The 21,541-nt window shown below is 41.8% G+C and overlaps 5 protein-coding genes across 5 annotated transcripts; all 5 read right to left on the bottom strand.

The window, feature by feature from the left end:
• Window positions 1–1,814: 1,814 nt before the first annotated feature.
• On the bottom strand, window positions 1,815–4,893 carry BCR41DRAFT_424705 (hypothetical protein). Its single transcript, XM_022030474.1, has 2 exons — window positions 3,090–4,893; window positions 1,815–2,989 (listed from the first exon to the last, which is right to left on the bottom strand). Exons 1-2 carry the CDS (start codon window positions 4,836–4,838, stop codon window positions 1,880–1,882), a joined length of 2,859 nt encoding a protein of 952 aa, XP_021878106.1. The 5' UTR covers window positions 4,839–4,893; the 3' UTR covers window positions 1,815–1,879.
• Window positions 4,894–6,122: 1,229 nt separating this feature from the next.
• BCR41DRAFT_359985 (gamma-glutamyltranspeptidase) lies at window positions 6,123–8,759 on the bottom strand. The gene is made up of 5 exons (XM_022025290.1): window positions 8,427–8,759; window positions 8,183–8,272; window positions 7,266–8,045; window positions 6,677–7,158; window positions 6,123–6,550 (listed from the first exon to the last, which is right to left on the bottom strand). The coding sequence occupies exons 1-5, from the start codon at window positions 8,722–8,724 to the stop codon at window positions 6,278–6,280; spliced, it is 1,923 nt and encodes a 640-aa protein (XP_021878105.1). The 5' UTR covers window positions 8,725–8,759; the 3' UTR covers window positions 6,123–6,277.
• Window positions 8,760–11,010: 2,251 nt separating this feature from the next.
• Window positions 11,011–12,465, bottom strand: BCR41DRAFT_412092 (Alpha/Beta hydrolase protein; the record flags this gene model as incomplete). Its single annotated transcript, XM_022029463.1, has 4 exons — window positions 11,011–11,025; window positions 11,248–11,837; window positions 11,946–12,166; window positions 12,263–12,465. The coding sequence occupies 4 exons, from the start codon at window positions 12,463–12,465 to the stop codon at window positions 11,011–11,013; spliced, it is 1,029 nt and encodes a 342-aa protein (XP_021878104.1).
• Window positions 12,466–15,157: 2,692 nt separating this feature from the next.
• Window positions 15,158–15,684, bottom strand: BCR41DRAFT_294140 (Carboxylesterase; the record flags this gene model as incomplete). The annotated part of the gene is made up of 3 exons (XM_022020393.1): window positions 15,158–15,278; window positions 15,324–15,447; window positions 15,552–15,684. Coding segments are annotated over 3 exons (378 nt in total), but the record flags the coding sequence as incomplete, so codon positions are not given.
• A 3,398-nt stretch (window positions 15,685–19,082) lies between these two features.
• BCR41DRAFT_294401 (Carboxylesterase) lies at window positions 19,083–19,687 on the bottom strand (the record flags this gene model as incomplete). The annotated part of the gene is made up of 3 exons (XM_022020399.1): window positions 19,083–19,281; window positions 19,327–19,450; window positions 19,555–19,687. Coding segments are annotated over 3 exons (456 nt in total), but the record flags the coding sequence as incomplete, so codon positions are not given.
• Between the last annotated feature and the right edge of the window lie 1,854 nt (window positions 19,688–21,541).

Here is a 21,541-nt window from a genome sequence, read left to right as displayed (position 1 = left end):
ATATAAAAGGAATGACAGTCCTTTGGGTTTTTATACATGCCATTCGGTTCGGGACATTGAAAACCGAGAACCAATTCGCCTTCCGGTTTTGGATGAGGACAGACTCCTGCCGATACAGTAGCCAGCGTAGCCATAGCAATAATGGCCATTAGGACATGGTGCTTGAGGAGGGTCCAATTGCAAGCCTTGATATTGGTAGATGAGGATTTTAGGGCTTTCATTGTTTTCGAATACTAGGGCAGTTTAAGGATTTGATAGAGGTGAGTTTGGTTGATGAGAGTGGTGAAGGAAGAAAAAGAACCTCAAAGAGATATCTACAATTCTTATGCTTAAATAGTCTAGGATCTTTCTCAACGAAGTGGCTTCTTCTCATTCCTTCATCTTTTGTGTGCAACTTGAAGACGTAAGGGGAGCCATTTATACAGGTAACGTCTTAGTAAGTGACACATCTGAAATTTTCTGGGTATGGTGGGACATGTCCAATGCTTGAGTCCTGCCATGTCCGCTGCATGTCCACGACATGTCCAAAATTATTTAAGATAAATGAAGCGAAATACAATCTATTTACACGAGCGAACTGCGTCCTTTTCAATTCGTTTGCTTTATTTTATTTTATTTCTTTTTCCCTATGATCTAACTCCTTTCTACGCTCAACTTCGAAGTACAAACATTTCCACTGTCCATGTCATAATTATCAGCATTTAGCTTTCTAACATTGTAGTTTCATCTACGGAGCATTATTCGCTTTTTATCCATCATCCTCATCTTCACCAGGGACAACTCCAGGTTGTGGAATCGCCGCTTTCTGTCGTAGAAGATTTATTTGAGGAAAGGAGGCCCCCTTGCGTGGTGCTATTCCTTCAGATGAAAAGGAAAGATTTCTCAGGCAACCTGAGTACAGACCTTTTATGATCTTTATGAAGACATCTGTGTCTATAAACTGCAGCGACACAAGTTTTATCACATTATTATAAATCATAGGGGATTGCTGATGTATTTTTTATATTTTATTTATTTTGCATAAAGGAAAGAAAAGAGGGGAAAAAAAAAGAAACAACCTGATTTTATTCTTTTTATTTTTTCTTCCACTTTTCTCGACTCTGCCGTCGAGTTACTTCATAGCAGCAGTCTTTGACTTTTCATTATCATATCACTATGTCTACTATGATCTCTAGTTTACTTGTCCATATGACCTTTATTAGCTTTGGGAGGCGTCAAGTAAAGACGGCTTATGGTGGTTGTGCCTGCGTATTCCCTTCCTGACCTCTTCTTTCATATCACCTTTTTCTCTCGCATCCATTTCAGGGTGAAGTGGATCCCGTGCCTCATACGAACGAAGGAAAGCAATGTGATTTACCAAAACAGTCTCCTTGATTCTGAAAGTCCCGACAGCTACCGCGGAAGTTCGAGGTGAGATCCAATAGAAGTTTTCTGCTGTGCAGACATTTGGATCCAACCTCTCTATCTCCTGGTCGCATTCTTTGTGAGGCATGTCTGTTTCAAAACTATGGCCAATCCATGAAAAGATAAGGCGTAGAAGGGCGAGCGGTGGTGTGGCAAGATCACGTTCAATAACAAATGGTTCATCTATCTTGTTAAAATGAGCCACTGTCTATGATAGAGTCTTCATCGGAAAGTCGTCAATAAGTATATTTTCACCTTCCATTTCAGACAATCAGCCACCAAATCAATTCAATCATCGTTTTGTCAGCGACTTTCTGAACTCTAATGAAATATGCTATTTTTTTCATTCCTATTATTATTAAAAAAATTGAGTCTAAATAAGGTCCATGTGGACAAATTTAGTGACACAACGACGGTATAAATCACGTGTGATATATTATTACTTCTCTTAATAAAGGTCTGCTTTTTTTTTTTTTTACATGCCACTATCTCTCTGTGGCACAGTGTTTTCGCTGTCCATCTCTGCCAAGACCTTTAGCCAATTGGACCCAGCTTCGTTACGCATAGCTTCAATTTTGCGTCTGTAGGCTTCTGCACCCCCATCATCGGATGAACACATAGATCCATTGGGTGAAGACGGCCTCATGCCCGCAGGGTCATTCGGATCAAACACGCCTGAGGACCTTTTGAGGATCCCCCGTGAGGGCTGGTTATGCCGCGCCTGATGTTGATTACCATGGTGATTATTATTATTATTATTGAGCTGGATCGAGTTCAAAGAGCGCTCCAGTTGTGCTAAGCGGTGAACGTGATGGTTGTCTCTGCACTCTGAATGATCAATGCAGTCTTCGCCAAGATCTGCTGCTCCATTGTTATTGCCGTTACTATCTGGAGCAAAACTGACAAGGCCAGAGCTCTTTTTCTTTGTTGACTTCTTTCTGCTCTTCTTTGGAACACCTTCCCCACTTTCATTCCCTGTTTTCTCAGCATCAACACTAGCACCAGCCTTCTTGGTTGACCTCTTCTTTTTAACGCTAGCAGCACGTGCGTCCAAGGGCTTGGGATGAGCTACTGCCGCATTTCCTTCAGCTACATCATGATGTTCGCCTATCTCCGCCTCCTCCCCTTCCTCCTCATGGCTGTCGTCGTCATGATCACTGTCAAGGTTCACAATGCGTTTAACCCGCTTGGACGACCTGACTAGCTTCTTCTTGACAAGTTTGACAGGAGACGAAGGGTTGATGCCAGGCGATGCAGCAGCCAATCCATCCTTGTCTGTAGTATCCAACTCTGTGCTACTATCATCATTAATGTTGCCATGTGTTTCTTGTTTCGTAGCATCAGTTGGTCTGGTAATGCGTGGTGGTGGTGGCGCAAGCTCCTTAGCCAAAGTAGCTGTTGGGACGGACGCTGCGGGTATATTAGCTACATTAACGACACTGATACTCGAAATTGTGGATGAAAACGATGTTGGGCTCATGTTTGCAAGAGTACGTTTCTCTGCAAACGAGGCAAATGACCCATCAAGAAGCAATTCATGTCCATTCGCCTTGAATACAGCCAGGATCTCAAGACGGTACTTTGGCTAGAGAGAGGAGGAGAGGAACAAGAAAAATTTGGATTAGAAAGAATAAAAAAAAAAACAGTCTCATTCCAAAAGAGGAATGATAGATTTTATATCTTACCTGGATAGTGCAAAATGGGTTCATTTCTGCCCAGATTTCACGAATGCAAGGGAGGGCTGCCAATCGTCCCACTTCTGCAGCTTCATCCAGGTTGTTCTCACGAACATCGACCTTTTCCAAGTTCCATAGTCTCTCCAAACCACACAGGCTCTCCAGTCGATTGCCTCGCAGGTCTAGTACTGCAATATTGCCCAGAATTTGGTAGATCGCCTGAACACCTGAAAGCATATTGTAAGACAGATTGAGATAGTGTAAATTGTGCAGATGAATGAGAGCATGTGGTGGCGCAATCAGCAGATTATGAGAGAGATCTAATGTAACAATCGCCTGAGCATACAAGAATGTGTCGTTGTGTTTCAAAGTAGGGATGGCATTATCAGAAACAGACAAGTGTCGCAGGACTGGCCACATTTCGATAGAATTCAATATTACTGCTTCGTCTCCGCTTAAATCAACAGCTAACGATGGTGAGGGTGGTTGAGAGTTCTCGGGTGAGGATGGTCCAGAAGAGGATGATCCGGAAGAAGATCCTTGCCCATGACGACGGCCCATAGTGACTGAGGTTGAATCTTTTAGTGCCTCTCGTTGCTCCTGTCGAATCAAAACAGCCCGGTTCTTCTCTTTAGAGATTCGTTCTCGACGGCGCCTCTCACTCTCAACCACTGCTGTAACGATCGCATCGTGAACATCCTCCAGCCCAGCTTGAATAATGACCAGTGACTTTAATTGACGCATCAAAGTCTCCCATCCATCAACACACTTTGGTGGGATTTTATGTAGCTCTAAATGAGTCAGAGATGAGAATGTGGCTGCCAAGGGGAGCAAGACTCGTTGTTGTTGTTGTCGTCTCGAGGAAGAAGAAGAAGAGTCGTCTGAGGGGTTGACAGCCAGTATATTTAAAATCTCTTGCGCATTATAGCCTTCAATCTTGCCCTTGCCAGCGGGATCAAGGTCAGGAGCCATTTTTGCGACGAGACGTAGACCAGCAATCTTTTTCAAGAACTTGTGGATAAAGTGAACGTCGTCCGAGATGGTCATGTTGTTTGTGTTCGAGGACGCCGCACTTGACCATTGTTTCCATCCTGTGATGAGCGTCAAGGTTGAGAGAGCAGTTGATGAGAAGGACCGAATAGATTGTGGACGCGTTGAAGCATTTGGGGGCGGGAAAGACGAGTAAGTCGATCCATTGCTCGCATTCAGAACACGTGGCTTCGAGTCACCGACAGCTCGAGGGACACTCCCTTCCCATCCTTCAATTTCAATCCCCTCTAGTTCAAATCGGTCCAGCAAATAGAGGAGATAGTATAAATCTAGAGGAAAGATCGGCGCTTTCAATTGGGCCTGAAGATACAGCTGTCGTTCTCGCGGATTAGAGTCTGCGGGAATTGTCCCTGTCCCATCCCAGGCTCCGCTATACGAGTCACGATCCTGAGCCGTTGTTGGGGGTCTCTGAGTAGACGAAGGAGTTAATGAATCAACGACGGCACTCCCCACAGACCAGAGCGAATTGACCATGCCAGAATATGCAGCGGCCATGGGATCCGCAGGCGTGATAATGGAGCGGACACTCTGTCCTACAACACTATTGCTGTGGTTGCTGCTGCTGCTCTTGTTCTCTCTTGCACCCTGTGTAATTCCTTTGGTGTCGTTACTGGCATCGGGATCTACTGGGACAAGACGCTTTTGATTGTGGCGAAAGTAGTGAGAAAGCGTGCGAACATACTTGTCGCCATTGATGGGCTTGTCCATTCAAACCAACGGGAGGAGTATCTCAATCCCGTAAAAACGAAATTGCAAAAAAAAAAAAAAAAAAAAAAAGTGGTGCGGCTAAAAGCTCTTGACGCGCCTCGTTGGTGAAGAAACGCGATCTAGATGTACTGAAAGAAAGGATGAGGAATGCGATGAAACCGTAATGTATAAAGCAATTGAACAAAGTCTGTGAAATGTGAAAAAGTGAATGCATAAGAATAGAATTAGTGTCATTTTATTTATGATTGCTATTGCTGTTGTTGTTTGTGTGTATATATGGACATGGTGCAACCCAAGTGAGAGCACATTGCGGTGCTTTGCTTACTTTTTTCCTTTGGTTTGTCTGTCTGGGTGCGAATATAAGCAAAGAAAGTAAAGAACTCGATAGATTTGACAGGGATTGAGAAAGGAAGAGGAGAGAGAAGAGAGCAGAGAAATCAATAAATAAAATAAAAAAAGGAATAGAAAGAAAGAGAGAAAAAGAGAGGAAGTGAAGGACGACGGAAAGGGGAAAGGATAAGGAATGAGAGAATAACCGAATTGATGCGTCAATCAATGTCCAAGCGAGGATGCAATTGAGATCGTGAGATTCATAAAAAAAATAAAAAATAAGAAATAAAACCAAGAACGGGACAAACGGAAGAAAGGATGAAGGGGAAAAATAAAAAAGAATCCCGAGCAACTATCGGACAAGTTGTTGGCTTTCTTTTTCATTTTCTACTCCCTAACATGGACAAACCCATAGCCAACAATTGATTTGATCCGAAAGCAACACATGTGCTCCAACTTCAACACAAACACATGCAATCATTTAAAACTCACGATTTTTATTTTTTATCTTTGGATCCTTGGATTAGAAATGTCCAATCCATACACTTCACACGAGAGCATAGTCCGACAATTGCTTCAGCGCCACATCTGCCCATTCATGCTTTGCAAGAGAACATTCCCAATGGCCCACACAAGATGTAAAGAGGTCAAAGCGAATTCAATTGTAGATCGTTCTCACATTCTTTTTACCAATGCACACCCACGTCACGTACATACTCTTACTTATAAAGGCATCAAGAGAAGAAAGAGACTGGTCTCGGTCTGTTTGTCCCATCGAATCTCATCCATTCCAAAGCATAAAAAAGGGAAAGGGACACAGGGCTTTGATAGATCATGATTTTTACGTGCGGGAAACGGCCCCTGTTGCTGTTACGCCCATTGCACCCTGGCTCACAAAACAAATATCCATTTTCAAACCTGCAGATATTTATGAATTAAACTACAGTACAATATGCCTTGAATATGTATTTATTTATATAAATATATTATACTATTGTTATTAAAACGCAGCAGCACTAAGCTCTAAAAATATACATTTATGATACGATGAATGTTTGTGTGAAGTTGGACACATGCATTTTGTCTATAATATTTGATTCAACATGCTCTTAGTAGCCAGCTGCAATCCCATGTTTCCTCGAATCACTCGCCGCATGAATTAGCCCATCAAATTCTGATCGGTGCACAGCCTGCACCTCAGCCTTGGCCAATCGAATATCCGACACAGTGACATTGTGGCCTCGTGCACGCAAAAATTCAATGTCGGATGAAGAGAATCCAGATTCAATATCTAGAAAATCGGGCATCAATTGGTGGTGAACCCTCGGCGCCTCAATAGCTTCCATCACATTATATCTGTGATTATAGATGTTCAGCATTATCTGATAGACCAAAAAATAAAATAAAAAAATAAAATAAAATAAAATAAAATAAAATAAAAGGTTCAGCTTGTTGAACAATTCGGTTGTGATGATGCACTACAAAATAAAAGAATAAAAAGCCTTTACCTGAAGAACAGAAGTCAAAATTCTGGAGCCACCACTTCCTCCCAAAGCCAGCTCAAAGCTGCCATCTCTTTCAACGATGGTAGGTACGCACGAGGACAGCGGGCGTTTACCAGGTTCGGGGTAATTGAAAGGTGAAGGATATAGTCCAAACGCATTAGGGGTACCAGGAATCGAAAAGTCATCCATCTCATCGTTGAGAATAATACCTGTCTTGGGATCCATCAGCTTTGAGCCAAAGATCAAGTTCACAGTTGAAGTCAGAGCCACAGCCATATCATCCTGATCAACTGCTGACAAGTGTGTCGTTCCATGGTTATCAATAGGTCCCCAATGAGGATTGTAGTATTCCACAGGGAACGTGCGATCATCTGAAATATTGGCACGGATTTTGCCTGCAGTGTCTTTCGATATTATGTTTTGGATCTTGTCCTCTAGATCAGTGAAATCGGGGTCACCAAGCTCTGTCCTCTGTGCGTAGGCAACTATCATGGAGATAGAGAAAAGTAAAATTAATTACTAATTGCTTGCTGCTGCGCAGTTATATTTTATGCTGAATAAAAGCTCCTTGTCTTAAAAACAGTAAGCTTACATTTCATGGCTTCAACAAGACGGTGAGCTTCCACATTAGCATTCTCCTTGAATCGGCCCAAATCGTATCGCTCCAGGATATTAAGGATGCTGATTAATACAGGTCCACTCGTTGGTGCTGGTGTAGTGTAAATTTTTCGTCCTTGATAATAGCCAATCATTGGCTTTTTGATTAAGGGCTTATAGGATTTCAAGTCAGCCATGTCCAAGATACCACCGTTAGCCTTAATGTGATCGACCATGCTTTGTGCGATGGGACCGGTGTAAAAAGCGTCGGCACCCTCTTTGCCAATGGTCTCCAGTGTATTTGCTAACGCCTCACGTTTGATCCACTGCCCCTCTCGAAGAACAGTACCGTTGGGCGCAAAGATGGCCGACCAATCTGGCTCCGTCTCCATCAAAACCCTGTACAGCTGAAGACGCCTCGCCAGTTCCGGTCCGACAGCCCAGCCCTCTCTAGCCATCTTAACTGATGGTGCGAACAATCTTTCCCAAGGCAGTTTACCATAACGACTGTGAGCCAAAGCAAGGCCTCGAATTTCACCAGGCACGGCTACAGAGAGGCCTCCCTTCTGCGCAAGGATAGGATTATTCTTGTACATATCTGGTCTGGCCCCCGCAGGCGCTGTCTCCCGAAAGTCAATCACTTCAACTGTCCCGTTCGGCAGACGAATTGTCATGAACCCACCACCACCAATACCCGCTGAAAACATATTAACAGTACCAATACAGAGACAAGAGGCAATCGCAGCATCCATTGCGTTACCACCGTCTTTCAGGACTAAATGGCGGATACAATGAAAGGTGTGGTGTGTATTGTCAGTCTATTGATTTTTCTCACGCATACAACACAGAAATATTCATGCATGCAGTGTGTGGGGAAGAACCATATTAAGCAAACATCACAAAACTATGTACCTTGCACACCAATTTCAGAGCAATGGATTTCCTCTGCGGCCACAGCCCCGTGCTTTGCCTTGACTAGACTAGGGGTGCTCTTTTCAAAAGCTATGGAACAAGTTGAAGTCAGAGTATAAGTACGGCGTTTTACATTATAAACCCAGTTTGTTGAGGGGAGAAAGAGAAAGGAGGAGGTTTCTTTTTTTTTTTTTTTTTTTCTTTTTTTTTTGGGGGGGAGGGAATGTTGGGGCCTTTCACTTACTTGGTACAGAACCAATTTTATTAATTAAAGTCACTGCGAGAATCACCAAAAGCACACCAGAGATCGAAGTAAGTGCAATAATGATGGTCTTCCGCATATGACCTGACAATGCATGTTTAGTTGAACGTTTTCCATTGCTTTTATCTCCATTATTCTGTGAGGCACGACGCTGTTGGCTAAGCAGAGCAGTCCATTCCTGTGGCAGATTGTCATTGTTTTCGCCCAGCGAACCCCGGCCTTGGCCCTGTTCTGCAGACGATAGTGGATCGGATCGGCCTTTCGCCTTGTTGTTAGCCATGTTTGATAAGGGCCAAAGGAAGTTGAAAAAAAAAAAAAAAAAAAAAAAGACGAGGGTTTTAAAGGATGGGAGCAAGTGAATGTGAATGAGCGTTTCAGGGCAGAACAAAACAAATGAAAGACAAGTGTGAATACTGAATGATGTTTGGAGAATAGGGCTAAAACTGTGTAGTGTGGAGTGTTGAGGTGTGAAGTGCGAAGTGCGAAGTAGAGAGGAAAAAGAGACCCTGCTTGCCCCTCTCAAGGATGGCGTTATCTCCAGGGATAATTAGCTATATCCATGTGTTCTCTTTGACATGACTGGTCTTTCTTTTTATTTAATAACCTTAAAACAAACTCAACAACAGGGGCTTGAGGTCTCAGAATATCTTATCCAATGTCACGCTGTGCCACTACTTTGAGATCCCCATTGTGAGTTTCTCATCACAACTAGGCCATCCTCTTTCGCCTCAATAGTACAGCTTCCAACATTAACAGATTACGGTCCCAAATGTTTTTGTGTGCCCAAATTCCTGATCTTATTTTTGTCTATTCAATGAACTTGACCGGTGTGGACTACCGTTGGTGTTCCAGGACAAATGTTCTTTTTCATGCCCAGCTTTCGCTTTCGAGCATATGTTTATCATTCCGGGTATGATCGGATAAGAGCGCTTGTCAAGCGAAAAAATATAGCCGAGAGTCCAAGACAAGTGACAGCTAGAGATCGATGGCAACTCCAAGCACTGTACCAAACTTGGTTAAAGATCAGGACAAGTTAGTTTTAAGGTATTAGTGCTAATTAACGGATGAGCCATCAGAGACTCGGATGCTTTATTATTATACTGTAGTTTTTTATTTAACATAGTCTTGGTAATAGATCGATGAATATGACAAGAGTAGCGGAGACATAATTTCCTTAAAATTAAGTCCAGCCTTGATGGATCAACATTCGCACAACCATGCGAGTAGCATTACATAGTTCACACTTTGAGCTTAAGAATGCCAGATTGACTCCAGTTTTGAAACCTGGTGGACTGAGGCTGTTCAAATATTCTCTGCGTTATGAATACATCTCTCCTAATCATTGTCTCTATTCACGGCTGAGACATATATCTGTCTACTATCCAAGATATATTCATACCCGCAGCTTATGACAGATTTGTGGTCGTCTCGGATATTTTATAAACCCGTTTCTTCAGATCTATCTCCATGCATTCAATATGACTGATGTCAAGGAGACTGAGGTCGAAGGAATAGTGCCGCCCATTCCAGATGCATAACCCTCTTTCCCTCGATATTGTTTGCTTAATATCTCGGGTCTTAGTGCAGTAAACGAAATGCAGTAAGGGACCCTAATGAAATCGCAAATCAAGGAAATGTATTACATAATGTTACACCACAATCCCCACTTTCCAATTTCCTTACGACAGAGCTTTCTACTTTTTATTAGTATCATTATCATCTACTACTCTTTTTTTTTGCGAGTAAATCAGAGGGCGTAGAGTTCGTCAAATGCGTGCTACTATCCCTTTCATTCAGATCCTACTATCTGGCCTTATCTTGGAGGAAGATGATGATAGTAAAGATTGGGCTGGTGTACGTGGTACGGATCCATTACTTCCTTTGAATGTACGAATATCAAGCCACGGATGAATACAAAGGTCCATCCTACCACATCGGGACATCTCTATATGAAAGGCAGATGCTCTTTGGTAGAAGCCGATCTCACTGTCCGACATTCTGGTTATAGGTGAATGTGAGGTCCTAGTGACCTCTAATGTCTTTGAAAAAAGGATGGCCTCACTCTTCCTTTCTTCTCCAAGGCCGTTATGGATCATTGTTGTACCAAAGGCAGTAGAGTGAGTAGATCGAGTTATTTTCGGCAAATCTGATTCCTTAGGGGATCTAGCAGTTGCAAATTCGATCCACACTGCTTGAACCTTCTTTGCAAATGCCTTTTCATCTTCATTGAGGAAGCTTTGTGTATATGAGTTGTTGCCAAATGTGTAAAAAAGGTCTGCTCCATGGAAGACACCAAGGCCTGGTATCATCTTGTCCAGCTTTTCGATTCCCCTTTCGAAATAATATCGACTTAGATGACATGATGGGAGACTAGCTATGGCTGCATGGAGCTGGTAAATTGAATATTCATAAGTTTGATATTTCAGAATGTGGCTGGAGATTGCTCGGACCTCTTTGTTTGTCGTGGGGACGCCAAATAGTTGATCAAAGAGGTGATAATCTGTCGGAGCACAGGAGCGTTCCCTGTAATACGGAAAAGCCTCCATATCAGCTGGACAGCCTCTGCCTACAAAGATGGAGCCTGGTCAATTTTTTTTTTTAAAAAAAAAAAAAAAAAAAAAAAAAAGAATAAAATAGAAGTAAAAGCAGAAGATGAGCACAAGGCATAACAAAAACCTGCAAGAGATTAGGCCAACATTGAAGATAAGACTTGAAATAAAGCAAATTTATGATCACCTTCATCGGCACAGTCCCCTATCATGACCCATTCCAAGTTTGGATCATACTTCTTGAAGTCGCTTACCTCCAAGAGTGCACTTTCTTTACAGATAATACCATCAATTGAAGGCCTGAAGGCAAGGATCGGACAGTTATTCATCAGCTCTGCAATCGTCTCTCCAGGCACCGCACGTAACCATGCTACTTTCTCTAGTGGTCCCAGACCATCTGGCATCCGAAGTGATCGGCACAACTGGTCAAACACATACTGACCCTCATATTCAGGATGTATAGGAGGCACCAATGGTACTCCACCAGATTGCATGATCACACGTTGGTACAGACCATGACATTGAGGGATCATATTGAAGTAAGATGCAATTGCTGCGCCCCCAGATTGACCCATCCAAGTCACTCTCTTTGGATTACCAGAGAAAGCACTAATATGCTCTTGAACCCACTCGAGACCCATGATCAGATCCAAGAGTCCCCAGTTGCCAACGGAACTATCATACCAGGTACGATGTTGTGGTGGGATGGTAGAAGCATACTCCTGAGCATCAAGCACCATCTCCTTGGAACTAAAGAAGCCAAGGTAGTTGATACGGTAGCTGAGACTTATTACCACAACCGGCTTTTGCAACTCAATCGAATTTGCAACAATGGGAGTACAATCTACATGGGTATTAAGTGGTAATATTAGTATTAAAAAAAAAAAAAAAAAAGGCTCTCTTCATGTACTAACGTTCTCTCCTTAATCGACTATTCCATTCACTAGATTACCATAAAGTGGAGAGGAAGCTCCTCCATGCTTAAAAGCGCCTCCGCATACCCACACAATCACTGGCAGGTCCGCGCAATTTGCAGCAGTAATGGCAGGCATATAGATATTACAGCCAAGGCAATCGTGTTCACTCATGTGTGTATTGTAATCGATATTCAGGTGGTTTCCAGTTAAAACAAGGACCTTTTTAGAGGACTTAGTTTGCTGTAGTGGCAATCGACTTTTAAGCAATTATACTTTAAATTTTAGTCTCTATAATCGCACAACAAGCAGCTTCTATGGCATGGACTCCATCGTTCAGAATAGCACTCCTTACCCAGGCTTTGTAGCATCATGGACACCTTGCCATGGCTGTGCTTTGACAGCAGGTCGCCATCTTACAGGTACAGTGGCTACAGGAACATTCAAGAACCTAGCTACTTTGCCTGTTCTGTCAAGTGTCCCTCTAACTGTTCCGAGGTTTGGGATAGTGATCTCAGGGTTGAGCTTAGGCATCTGTGGTTTGTTATAACAAGTCATGGATGAAATGAGGATTTAAGAAAAAACAAATAAATGAAGACAGTAGGAATGAAGAAGGAGAACTGATGTTGGTTTGGAAAGAGGAAGATACAAGATTTTTATAAGCAGTAATGTCGGGATGTAACGAGGACGTGTCATTTCATATATAATATGTCCAGTGGCTTCCTGCCTGGCAATGCGGCAGGCAATGGCAAAAGTGAAATTAACTTAATTTTTTTAAAAAACGATCCACAATCCTACGGCGAAGGCGTGTTCGAGGCTCTATGCTTTGTTACTGTAATGATCTTCAGTAGCGCATTTGACTGGTGTAATGTAGCACTAGTGTACCAATGGTGACATAATGTTCTATGATACAATGCTCTGAGAAAACTGATTATTAGCTGCTGTAGTTGCTATACGAAGAATAAAGACACGTCCTCTTCCAACTTGGTTTTTGATGATCCTAGTCTGGATACACCTAACAGATTACTATTGTCCAAATGGGACTGATAATCGTAATCTGAGCTCCAAACATGGACTATGTGATGGCGCTCGAGGTACAATTGGGGATTCCCATCGAGTGCGCAGCCGCAAGCCCTTTTAATGAAAATGTGATAGACGACACCGTTTGGCCACCAATGTGCTCTGCACTATAGTGCATGCATAAATATGCTTTGTACTCCGTCATTTTCATTGGCTAAGGTAGCTTTTCGTGGCGTCAAGGCTTTGGCTTCATCTTCATGCTCTTGTTTAATTGCTTCCTCTTTCAGGAGTCATCTAGAGCATTTCCCGGGCTAATTCCACAATTACATGGTTCTTCCTCTAGAAGCACTGTTGATGGTACAAATGAGAATTGAACAGTAAGTCATCATATTCACGTACATGTACTTCACAACCAACAACAATGCGTTACCACTGTAGATATTTTGGTGCCATTATCACCAAGGTGCGTATGTGAAGCCGGGTAATGTTGCTAGTGGTTCCCATTGGCAAGTTTTTTTTTTTACCGCCGCTATAATGTACTTCTCCATATTTAAAGACAGTATGAGATGACTATTCATTTCTTGTTAAAAGTGATCACCTAATAATATATACTTCAAAAAGCATTCACTATCAAGAGCTTTCTGGAATAGTACATAGAAGAGTAAGGACACTTACCAATATATTTATATTGGGGCGTAGATACATCACTAGTCGAGTTCAAAAGCGGAAACCACCCCCCCGGCGAAAACCAGTGCTTACTTCAAAATAACTCTGTATATTTGTATATTTGCCAAACTAAATATGCGAAACTAACGACATTCATTCTACAGTTTTCTGTACATCTCTGGAAGGCATATCATTAACGGGTCATAGATCTCAATTCGTCTTCTCTCTCTTCTTTGCGATGCAACCCTCCGCATCTGCTTTATTCTCTTTATTACAATCTCAAGGTATCTAGAGTTCATCAAATGCGTGCTACAGGCTCATTAGCCGCTATGGTTGTACGGATATCAAGGATCGGAGGAATACCAAAGTCCATTCCCCTGCCACACTGGGACATCTCTGCAACATAGGCATATGTTCTTTGGTAGAAATCGATCTCACTGTCCGACATTCTGGTTATAGGTGAATGTGAGGTCCTAGTGACCTCTAATGACCTTGCAAACGAGATGGCTTCACTCTTCCTTCCCTCTTCAAGATCGTTACGGACTGCTGTTGTATCAAAGGCAGTAGAGTAAGTAGATCGAGTTATTTTCGGCAAATCTGATTCCTCAGGAGATCTAGCAGTTGCAAATTCGATCCACACTGCTTGAACCTTCTTTGCAAATGCCTTTTCATCTTCATTGAGGAAGCTTTGTGTATATGAGTTGTTGCCAAATGTGTAAAAGAGGTCTGTTCCATGGATGATACCAAGGCCGGGTAGCGCCTTGTACATTTTCTCGACTTCTCTTTCGAAAAAATATCGACTTAGACGACATGATGGATGAGCAGTAATGGCTTCATAGGTCTGGTATATTGGATATTCACCAAGGTAGCATATCAGAATCCGTTTGGAGATTTCCCAAGCCTCTTTGTTTGTCGTTGGGATTCCAAATAGCTGATCAAAGAGATGATAATCGTCCGGAGCACAGCAACGTTTCTTGAAGCTCGGAAAAGCCTTTAGCGTAGCTGCAGCGCATGCATGTATGAATAAGCCGGCTATTCATTTTTTTTTTTTTTTTTTTAAAAAAAATAAAAATAAAATAAAAATAAAAATAAAAACGAAGCAGAGGGTGAGCACAAGACATAACAGGGATCAGTATGGATAAAAGATTAGATGGACATTAGGAGATCAGACTTGAAATAAAGTAAGTTTCTGCTCACCTTCATCGACCCCAGCCCCTGTCATGACCCACTCCAAGTTTGGATCATACTTCTTGAAGTCGCTTGTCTCCAAGAGTGCACTTCCATTGCAGATAATACCGTCGATTGAAGGCCTGAAGGAGATGATAGGACAATTATTCATCAGCTCTGCAATCGTCTCTCCAGGCACCGCACGTAACCATGCTACTTTCTCTAGTGGTCCCAGACCATCTGGCATCCGAAGTGATCGGCACAACTGGTCAAACACATACTGACCCTCATATTCAGGATGTATAGGAGGCTGCAATGATACTGCACCAGATTGCATGATTACACGTTGGTAGAGACCATGACATTGAGGGATCCTGTTGAAATATGATGCAGCCGTTGATCCCGCGGACTGACCCATCAGAGTCACTCTCTTTGGATTACCAGAGAAAGCACTAATATGCTCTTGAACCCACTCGAGACCCATGATCAGATCCAAGAGTCCCCAGTTGCCAACGGAACTATCATACCAGGTACGATGTTGTGGTGGGATGGTAGAAGCATACTCCTGAGCATCAAGCACCATCTCCTTGGAACTAAAGAAGCCAAGGTAGTTGATACGGTAGCTGAGACTTATCACCACAACCGGCTTTTGCAACTCAATCGAATTTGCAACGATAGGAGTACAATCTACACGACCATAATGTAACCATATTAGTAAAATTGTATCGGTGAAGATCCCCTTCATGTAACAGCATTCTCCTCTTAATCGACTATTCCATTCACTAGATTACCGTAAAGTGGAGAGGAAGCTCCTCCATTCTTAAAGCCGCCTGCACAAACCCACACGAGTACTGGCAGATCCGCACAATCAGCGACAGCAATAGCAGGCATGTAGATATTACAGCCAAGGCAGTCATATTCACTCATATGAGTATTGTAGTCGAGCTTTGGTGGCTGCCCAGTTAGGATAAATGTCTTTTGAGTAGACCGCGTTTGCTGTGGTGGCAATGGGCTATTATTTATTTATTTATTTATTTAAGCAATAATGCGTTAGATCTCAGTATATTAATCGTGCAACAAGCAACTTCTATGCCATCGGTTCCTTCATTCAGAATAGCACTCCTTACCCAGGCTTTGTAGCATCATGAACGCCTTGCCATGGCTGTGCTTTGACAGCAGGTCGCCATCTTACAGGTACAGTGGCTACAGGGACATTCAAGAACCTAGCTACTTTGCCTGTTCTGTCAAGTGTCCCTCTGACTGTTCCGAGGTTTGGGATAGTGATCTCAGGGTTGAGCTCAAGTAGTTGTGGTTTGTTATAACAAGTCATGGTTGAAGTGAGGATATAAGAAAAAACAAATAAATGAAGACAGTGGAGATAATGGTTGATTTGAACAGAAGAAGCCAGACATTTATATGTGCTGAAAAGTCAATACAGAGTTTTTAATTTATTTCATCCATTTTTTGAAATGGATTGCCCTGAGCTCATTGCTGTAATGGAAACTCAATATAATTATACCCATTATGACAGCAGGAACCGACCTACAGTGCGTCACTTCTTTTCTTTATTCTTTTCTGAAAGTTCAGAAAGACTAAAGAAGGCCGTGCTGCAAAACTATGGTGCTCCGAAAGTATGATCACCATCTTCGTTTTTTGAGCTCCGGATCGGATTACCTAGAAGGAATCAGTGGGTGGGACATTGTAGATCGGACAATATGCTTTTCTTTCGTATTATTCGAGAATGATATGTAACTGATCCAGATGTGGAACCAAGTACACTATGTCCCACAAGGTCTCCTGGCTATTTCCACGTGGCAGCCTTTTTTTTTTTTTTGTAACTTACCCAAGGGACAGAAATCAAATGGAAGGTGAGACCAAGCGCTCTGTGAGATATGCAACACCACGTATTGCAAAACACATCGTTGTTTCATAATTTAGGAAATTTAAGAGGCGTGCTGTCACACGTTTTCAATCGTTTTGTGTGCTGCCCGTGTTCAAAATAAAAGTTAGACTCCGCTTTCCGGAAAATAATTTGAAATGAATTGAGAATATTTACTTATTTTTATTTCAAATATAAATGATTTACTCAATATAACTCTTGTAATTGATAAGGTCTATCGAAAAAGAGCGATCTCTGAACACATTTATTTATTTATTTTACTCATTCGGACGAGTTCTACTGTCTGTCGTCTAGAAAAACGGAACTTTTTGTTAAATGAAGTTGAATATCTTACTGGCCTCTTTGCAATGCTATTATCTTCGTCTTTTGAATACTGGTATGAACGTAAAATTCTGATATTAAAATCCGTTTTACAAGAACTGGTGTCAAAGATACCAAGAGTTTAGTAAGCATGCTGTACTCAGGCAAGCACTGCGAAGAGGATAAGCTTCATTTTAAGCGGAATTTCGGCAGGTTATTGTGCGGGCCATAGCTTAGTAATATTATAAAAGTGATTTTAATATCACTTTACATGGTGCTTGTATATGTGAACTGTATTAGTATCAGTGTAAATAACTTTCTCCTATTTTAGTACCCAACTCCAGTATCAGTACTTGTATAGTGTTCCTTACCCTGGAATCGCGGCCATTTTTGGTCACAAAAATGTCTTGTTTTCAAATTCATAATAAGGGACAAGAAGGACGCTAGGGAGCCGGCTTATATTTTAGACAAAACAGCTCTTTTTTTTTCATAGAACTAGTTCAACGAGTGGCATCACCTTGAGTGACATGTCAGCCTGTAATCAATAGCAGCAATAGCGAATACATCTAACTCTTTGAACCTTCTATCTAGCGATTCTCCACCTTTCTTTCAATATTACTTGCTAAACATCTCCAATCTTAGTGCAGTGAATCGCAGCTTGGGGCTTTTAATAAAATGCTAATCAAGGAAATGTGCAATATATATTCCCATAATCCTTTCTTTCTATCTTCGTTGCGACACAGCTTTCTACTTTTTATTAGCGTCATTATGATTTTTTCTTTTTTTTTTACTGGTGTATCGGAATCACTAGAGTTCATCAAATTCGTGATACTATTCGCTTCATTGCGATCCTATTATCTGCATACGCCTTAGAGGAAGAGGATGGGAATGACACTGGTAATGGTGCTGAAGAAGGTAAAGATTGGGCTGGTGCACGTGGTATTGAATTATCACCTTTTACGATTGTGCGGATATCATATAGCGGAGGGACACTAAAGTCCATCCCCCTGCCACATCGAGACATCTCAGCGACAAAAGCGAGTGCTCTTTGATTGAAATTGATCTCACTGTCCGACATTCTAGTCATAGGTGAATGTGAGGTCTTGGTGATCTCTAATGTCTTTGAAAAAAGGATGGCTTCACTCTTCCTTTCTCTTCCAAGGTCGTTATGGATCGTTGTTGTACCAAAGGCAGTAGAGTGAGTAGATCGAGTTATTTTCGGCAAATCTGATTCCTTAGGGGATCTAGCAGTTGCAAATTCGATCCACACTGCTTGAACCTTCTTTGCAAATGCCTTTTCATCTTCATTGAGGAAGCTTTGTGTATATGAGTTGTTGCCAAATGTGTAAAAAAGGTCTGCTCCATGGAAGACACCAAGGCCTGGTATCATCTTGTCCAGCTTTTCGATTCCCCTTTCGAAATAATATCGACTTAGACGACATGATGGATGAGCAGTAATGGCTTCACAGGTCTGATAAACTGGATATTCAAAAATTTGAGATGTTAGAGCACGTTTGGAGATTGCTCGGGCCTCTTTGTTTGTCGCGGGAGTGCCAAATAGCTGATCAAAGAGATGGTAATCGGTTGGAGCACAGGAGCGTCCCCTGTAGTACGGAAAAACCTCCATCTTAGTTGGGCCGCATACATCCGCAAACATAGAAGCTGGTAGTTTTAAAAAAATATATAGTATAATATAATAAAATAAAAATAAAATACAATATAAAAAATAAAGCAGAGGGTGAGCACGAGGTCAACAGGTTCCAGCCCAGACAACGGGGTCTTATATGGAATAGAGGCCCGATTCAAAAAAAAAAAAAAAGAGTGCCCACTCACCTTCATCATTACAAGTTCCTGTCATAACCCATTCCAAGTTTGGATCATACCTCTTGAAGTCGCTTACCTCCAAGAGCGCACTTCCTTTACAGATAATACCATCAATTGAAGGCCTGAAGGTAATAACAGTAGAATCATTCATCAACTCTGCGATCACCTCTCCAGGCACCGTGCGTAACCATGCTACTTTCTCTAGTGGTCCCAGACCATCTGGCATCCGAAGTGATCGGCACAACTGGTCAAACACATACTGACCCTCATATTCAGGATGTATAGGAGGCACCAATGTTGCTCCACCAGATTGCATGATCATACGTTGGTACAGACCATGACATTGAGGGATTATACTAATATAAGATGCGGCCACTGCGCCCCCAGATTGACCCATCCAAGTCACTCTCTTTGGATTACCAGAGAAAGCGCTAATATGCTCTTGAACCCACTCGAGACCCATGATCAGATCCAAGAGTCCCCAGTTGCCAACGGAACTATCATACCAGGTACGATGTTGTGGTGGGATGGTAGAAGCATACTCCTGAGCATCAAGCATCATCTCCTTGGAACTAAGGAAGCCAAGGTAGTTGATACGGTAGCTGAGACTTATCACCACAACCGGCTTTTGCAACTCAATCGAATTTGCAACGATAGGAGTACAATCTACACGACCATAATGTAACCATATTAGTAAAATTGTATCGGTGAAGATCCCCTTCATGTAACAGCATTCTCCTCTTAATCGACTATTCCATTCACTAGATTACCATAAAATGGAGATGAAGCTCCTCCATTCTTAAAGCCACCTCCGTATGCCCACACTAGCACTGGTAGGTTCGCGCAATCAGCGACAGCAATAGCAGGCATATAGATATTACAGCCAAGGCAGTCATATTCACTCATATGAGTATTGTAGTCGAGCTTTGGTGGCTGCCCAGTTAGGATAAATGTCTTTTGAGTAGACCGCGTTTGCTGTGGTGGCAATGGGCTATTATTTATTTATTTATTTATTTAAGCAATAATGCGTTAGATCTCAGTATATTAATCGTGCAACAAGCAACTTCTATGCCATCGGTTCCTTCATTCAGAATAGCACTCCTTACCCAGGCTTTGTAGCATCATGAACGCCTTGCCATGGCTGTGCTTTGACAGCAGGTCGCCATCTTACAGGTACAGTGGCTACAGGGACATTCAAGAACCTAGCTACTTTGCCTGTTCTGTCAAGTTTCCCTCTGACTGTTCCGAGGTTTGGGATAGTGATCTCAGGGTTGAGCTCAAGTAGCTGTGGTATGTTATAATAAGTCATAGATAGAGTGAGAATTGAAGAAGAAAAAAAAAAACAAAGAACAAAAAACGAAAAAAAGATTTGAGAGTGTAGAAATAGCACAAATCTGGACAGATGGCAAAGGTATTAGATCACCATAAAAAAAAAAAAAAAAAAAAAAAAAAAGAGCTATGCGCGGCGGTCGTGGGTCTTGCTGAAGTTACTATTTTGTTCAACTCTGTTTTTAAAGAGCCTATAGTCTATAGTATGATGTCCATTTGTGTGTCACCTTCATTGAGACATAAGGGAAAGTAGACTTTACTGGTAAGGATCCCGATTTTAATCTGGGTCTACTTCCCGAGCGTAAGGGGGACGTGATCGGGATGTAAATATATGCGTCCATGATACTTATAGCAGTATGAATAAGTCATCCTTCGTAGATTATTCCATAGACCATAACCCCGCACTCAAGGCTTTTCGCAGATTTTTCACTACTAGAATTGAATGATATGATGTGCCGTTAGTGTGTCAGTGATAGAACGGTGTTCCCTTATACAATGATGGAAGAAGGGCAATCACCAACTGCGCTGTGGAGTATGAGGATAGACATCCCCACCCTTTCAACCCGTGTTGTTTCAGATCGTTCCTTGTATCTGACACACACAATCTTGCGAGCGCTATTACGTAGTCTGCGCTTGGGTTCAAATTGTGAAGAAGAATGGGGCTTTCAACTCTATCTTGTACTGAGGTTAAACTCAGAGGATCGACTTTGTCTTACTTAGACTTCTTCAAATATAAATGGTTTATTTAAAAATTTTTATAATTGAAAAGGACCAACCAAAAGAATGACAAGGTCGACCCACCGTACCTGTTTTTCAGATCCAGAAGTGTTTCTTCCATTCTTTCTTGTTTTTATTAACCTCAGATTTAAGATTAATCGGGAATCTGAAATATCTCAGTTGTTAGCGAGTCATATTATACCTACTACACGAAACCCAGTGCGAACGATTTATTAGAAACACTTGTAGCCAATGAAAAAAGGAAGATTCTCTTTTTTTTTTTTTTTTTTTTTTGTGTCTCTAACCGCGATATTTTTTTATAATACAATTTAAATAAACGACGGGGACTACTGTCTAGAGTCCTCGCCAAAAAGTCATAAACTGGATATATTTTAAAATACTCAATTTGAATTAGAATTTGAAGAACAAAAAAATTACGTACCAAGACAGAAATTCATATACTTTTTGAATAGAATGAATGATTGGATGCCATCAATTCAATCGTCGTTCTTGATTAAAAATACTAGAATTTGCTGGGAATGGACAACCTCATCCTCATTGCCAACCTACTTTACTCGTACTGTTGAAACAGTGGATCTTACGCCAGATACTGGAAGCATGTTTGATTGTGAAAGAGAATAGAGGAATATCTTGTTGATAACAGATCCGTAAAAATTAAAACTTTGAAGTTTGTACGAATTTTAAAAATGG

This window comes from Lobosporangium transversale (genome assembly GCF_002105155.1).
Source record: "Lobosporangium transversale strain NRRL 3116 chromosome Unknown BCR41scaffold_40, whole genome shotgun sequence".
NCBI classification, from domain to species: domain Eukaryota; kingdom Fungi; phylum Mortierellomycota; class Mortierellomycetes; order Mortierellales; family Mortierellaceae; genus Lobosporangium; species Lobosporangium transversale.
This window is presented reverse-complemented; position numbering and strand designations above follow the sequence as displayed.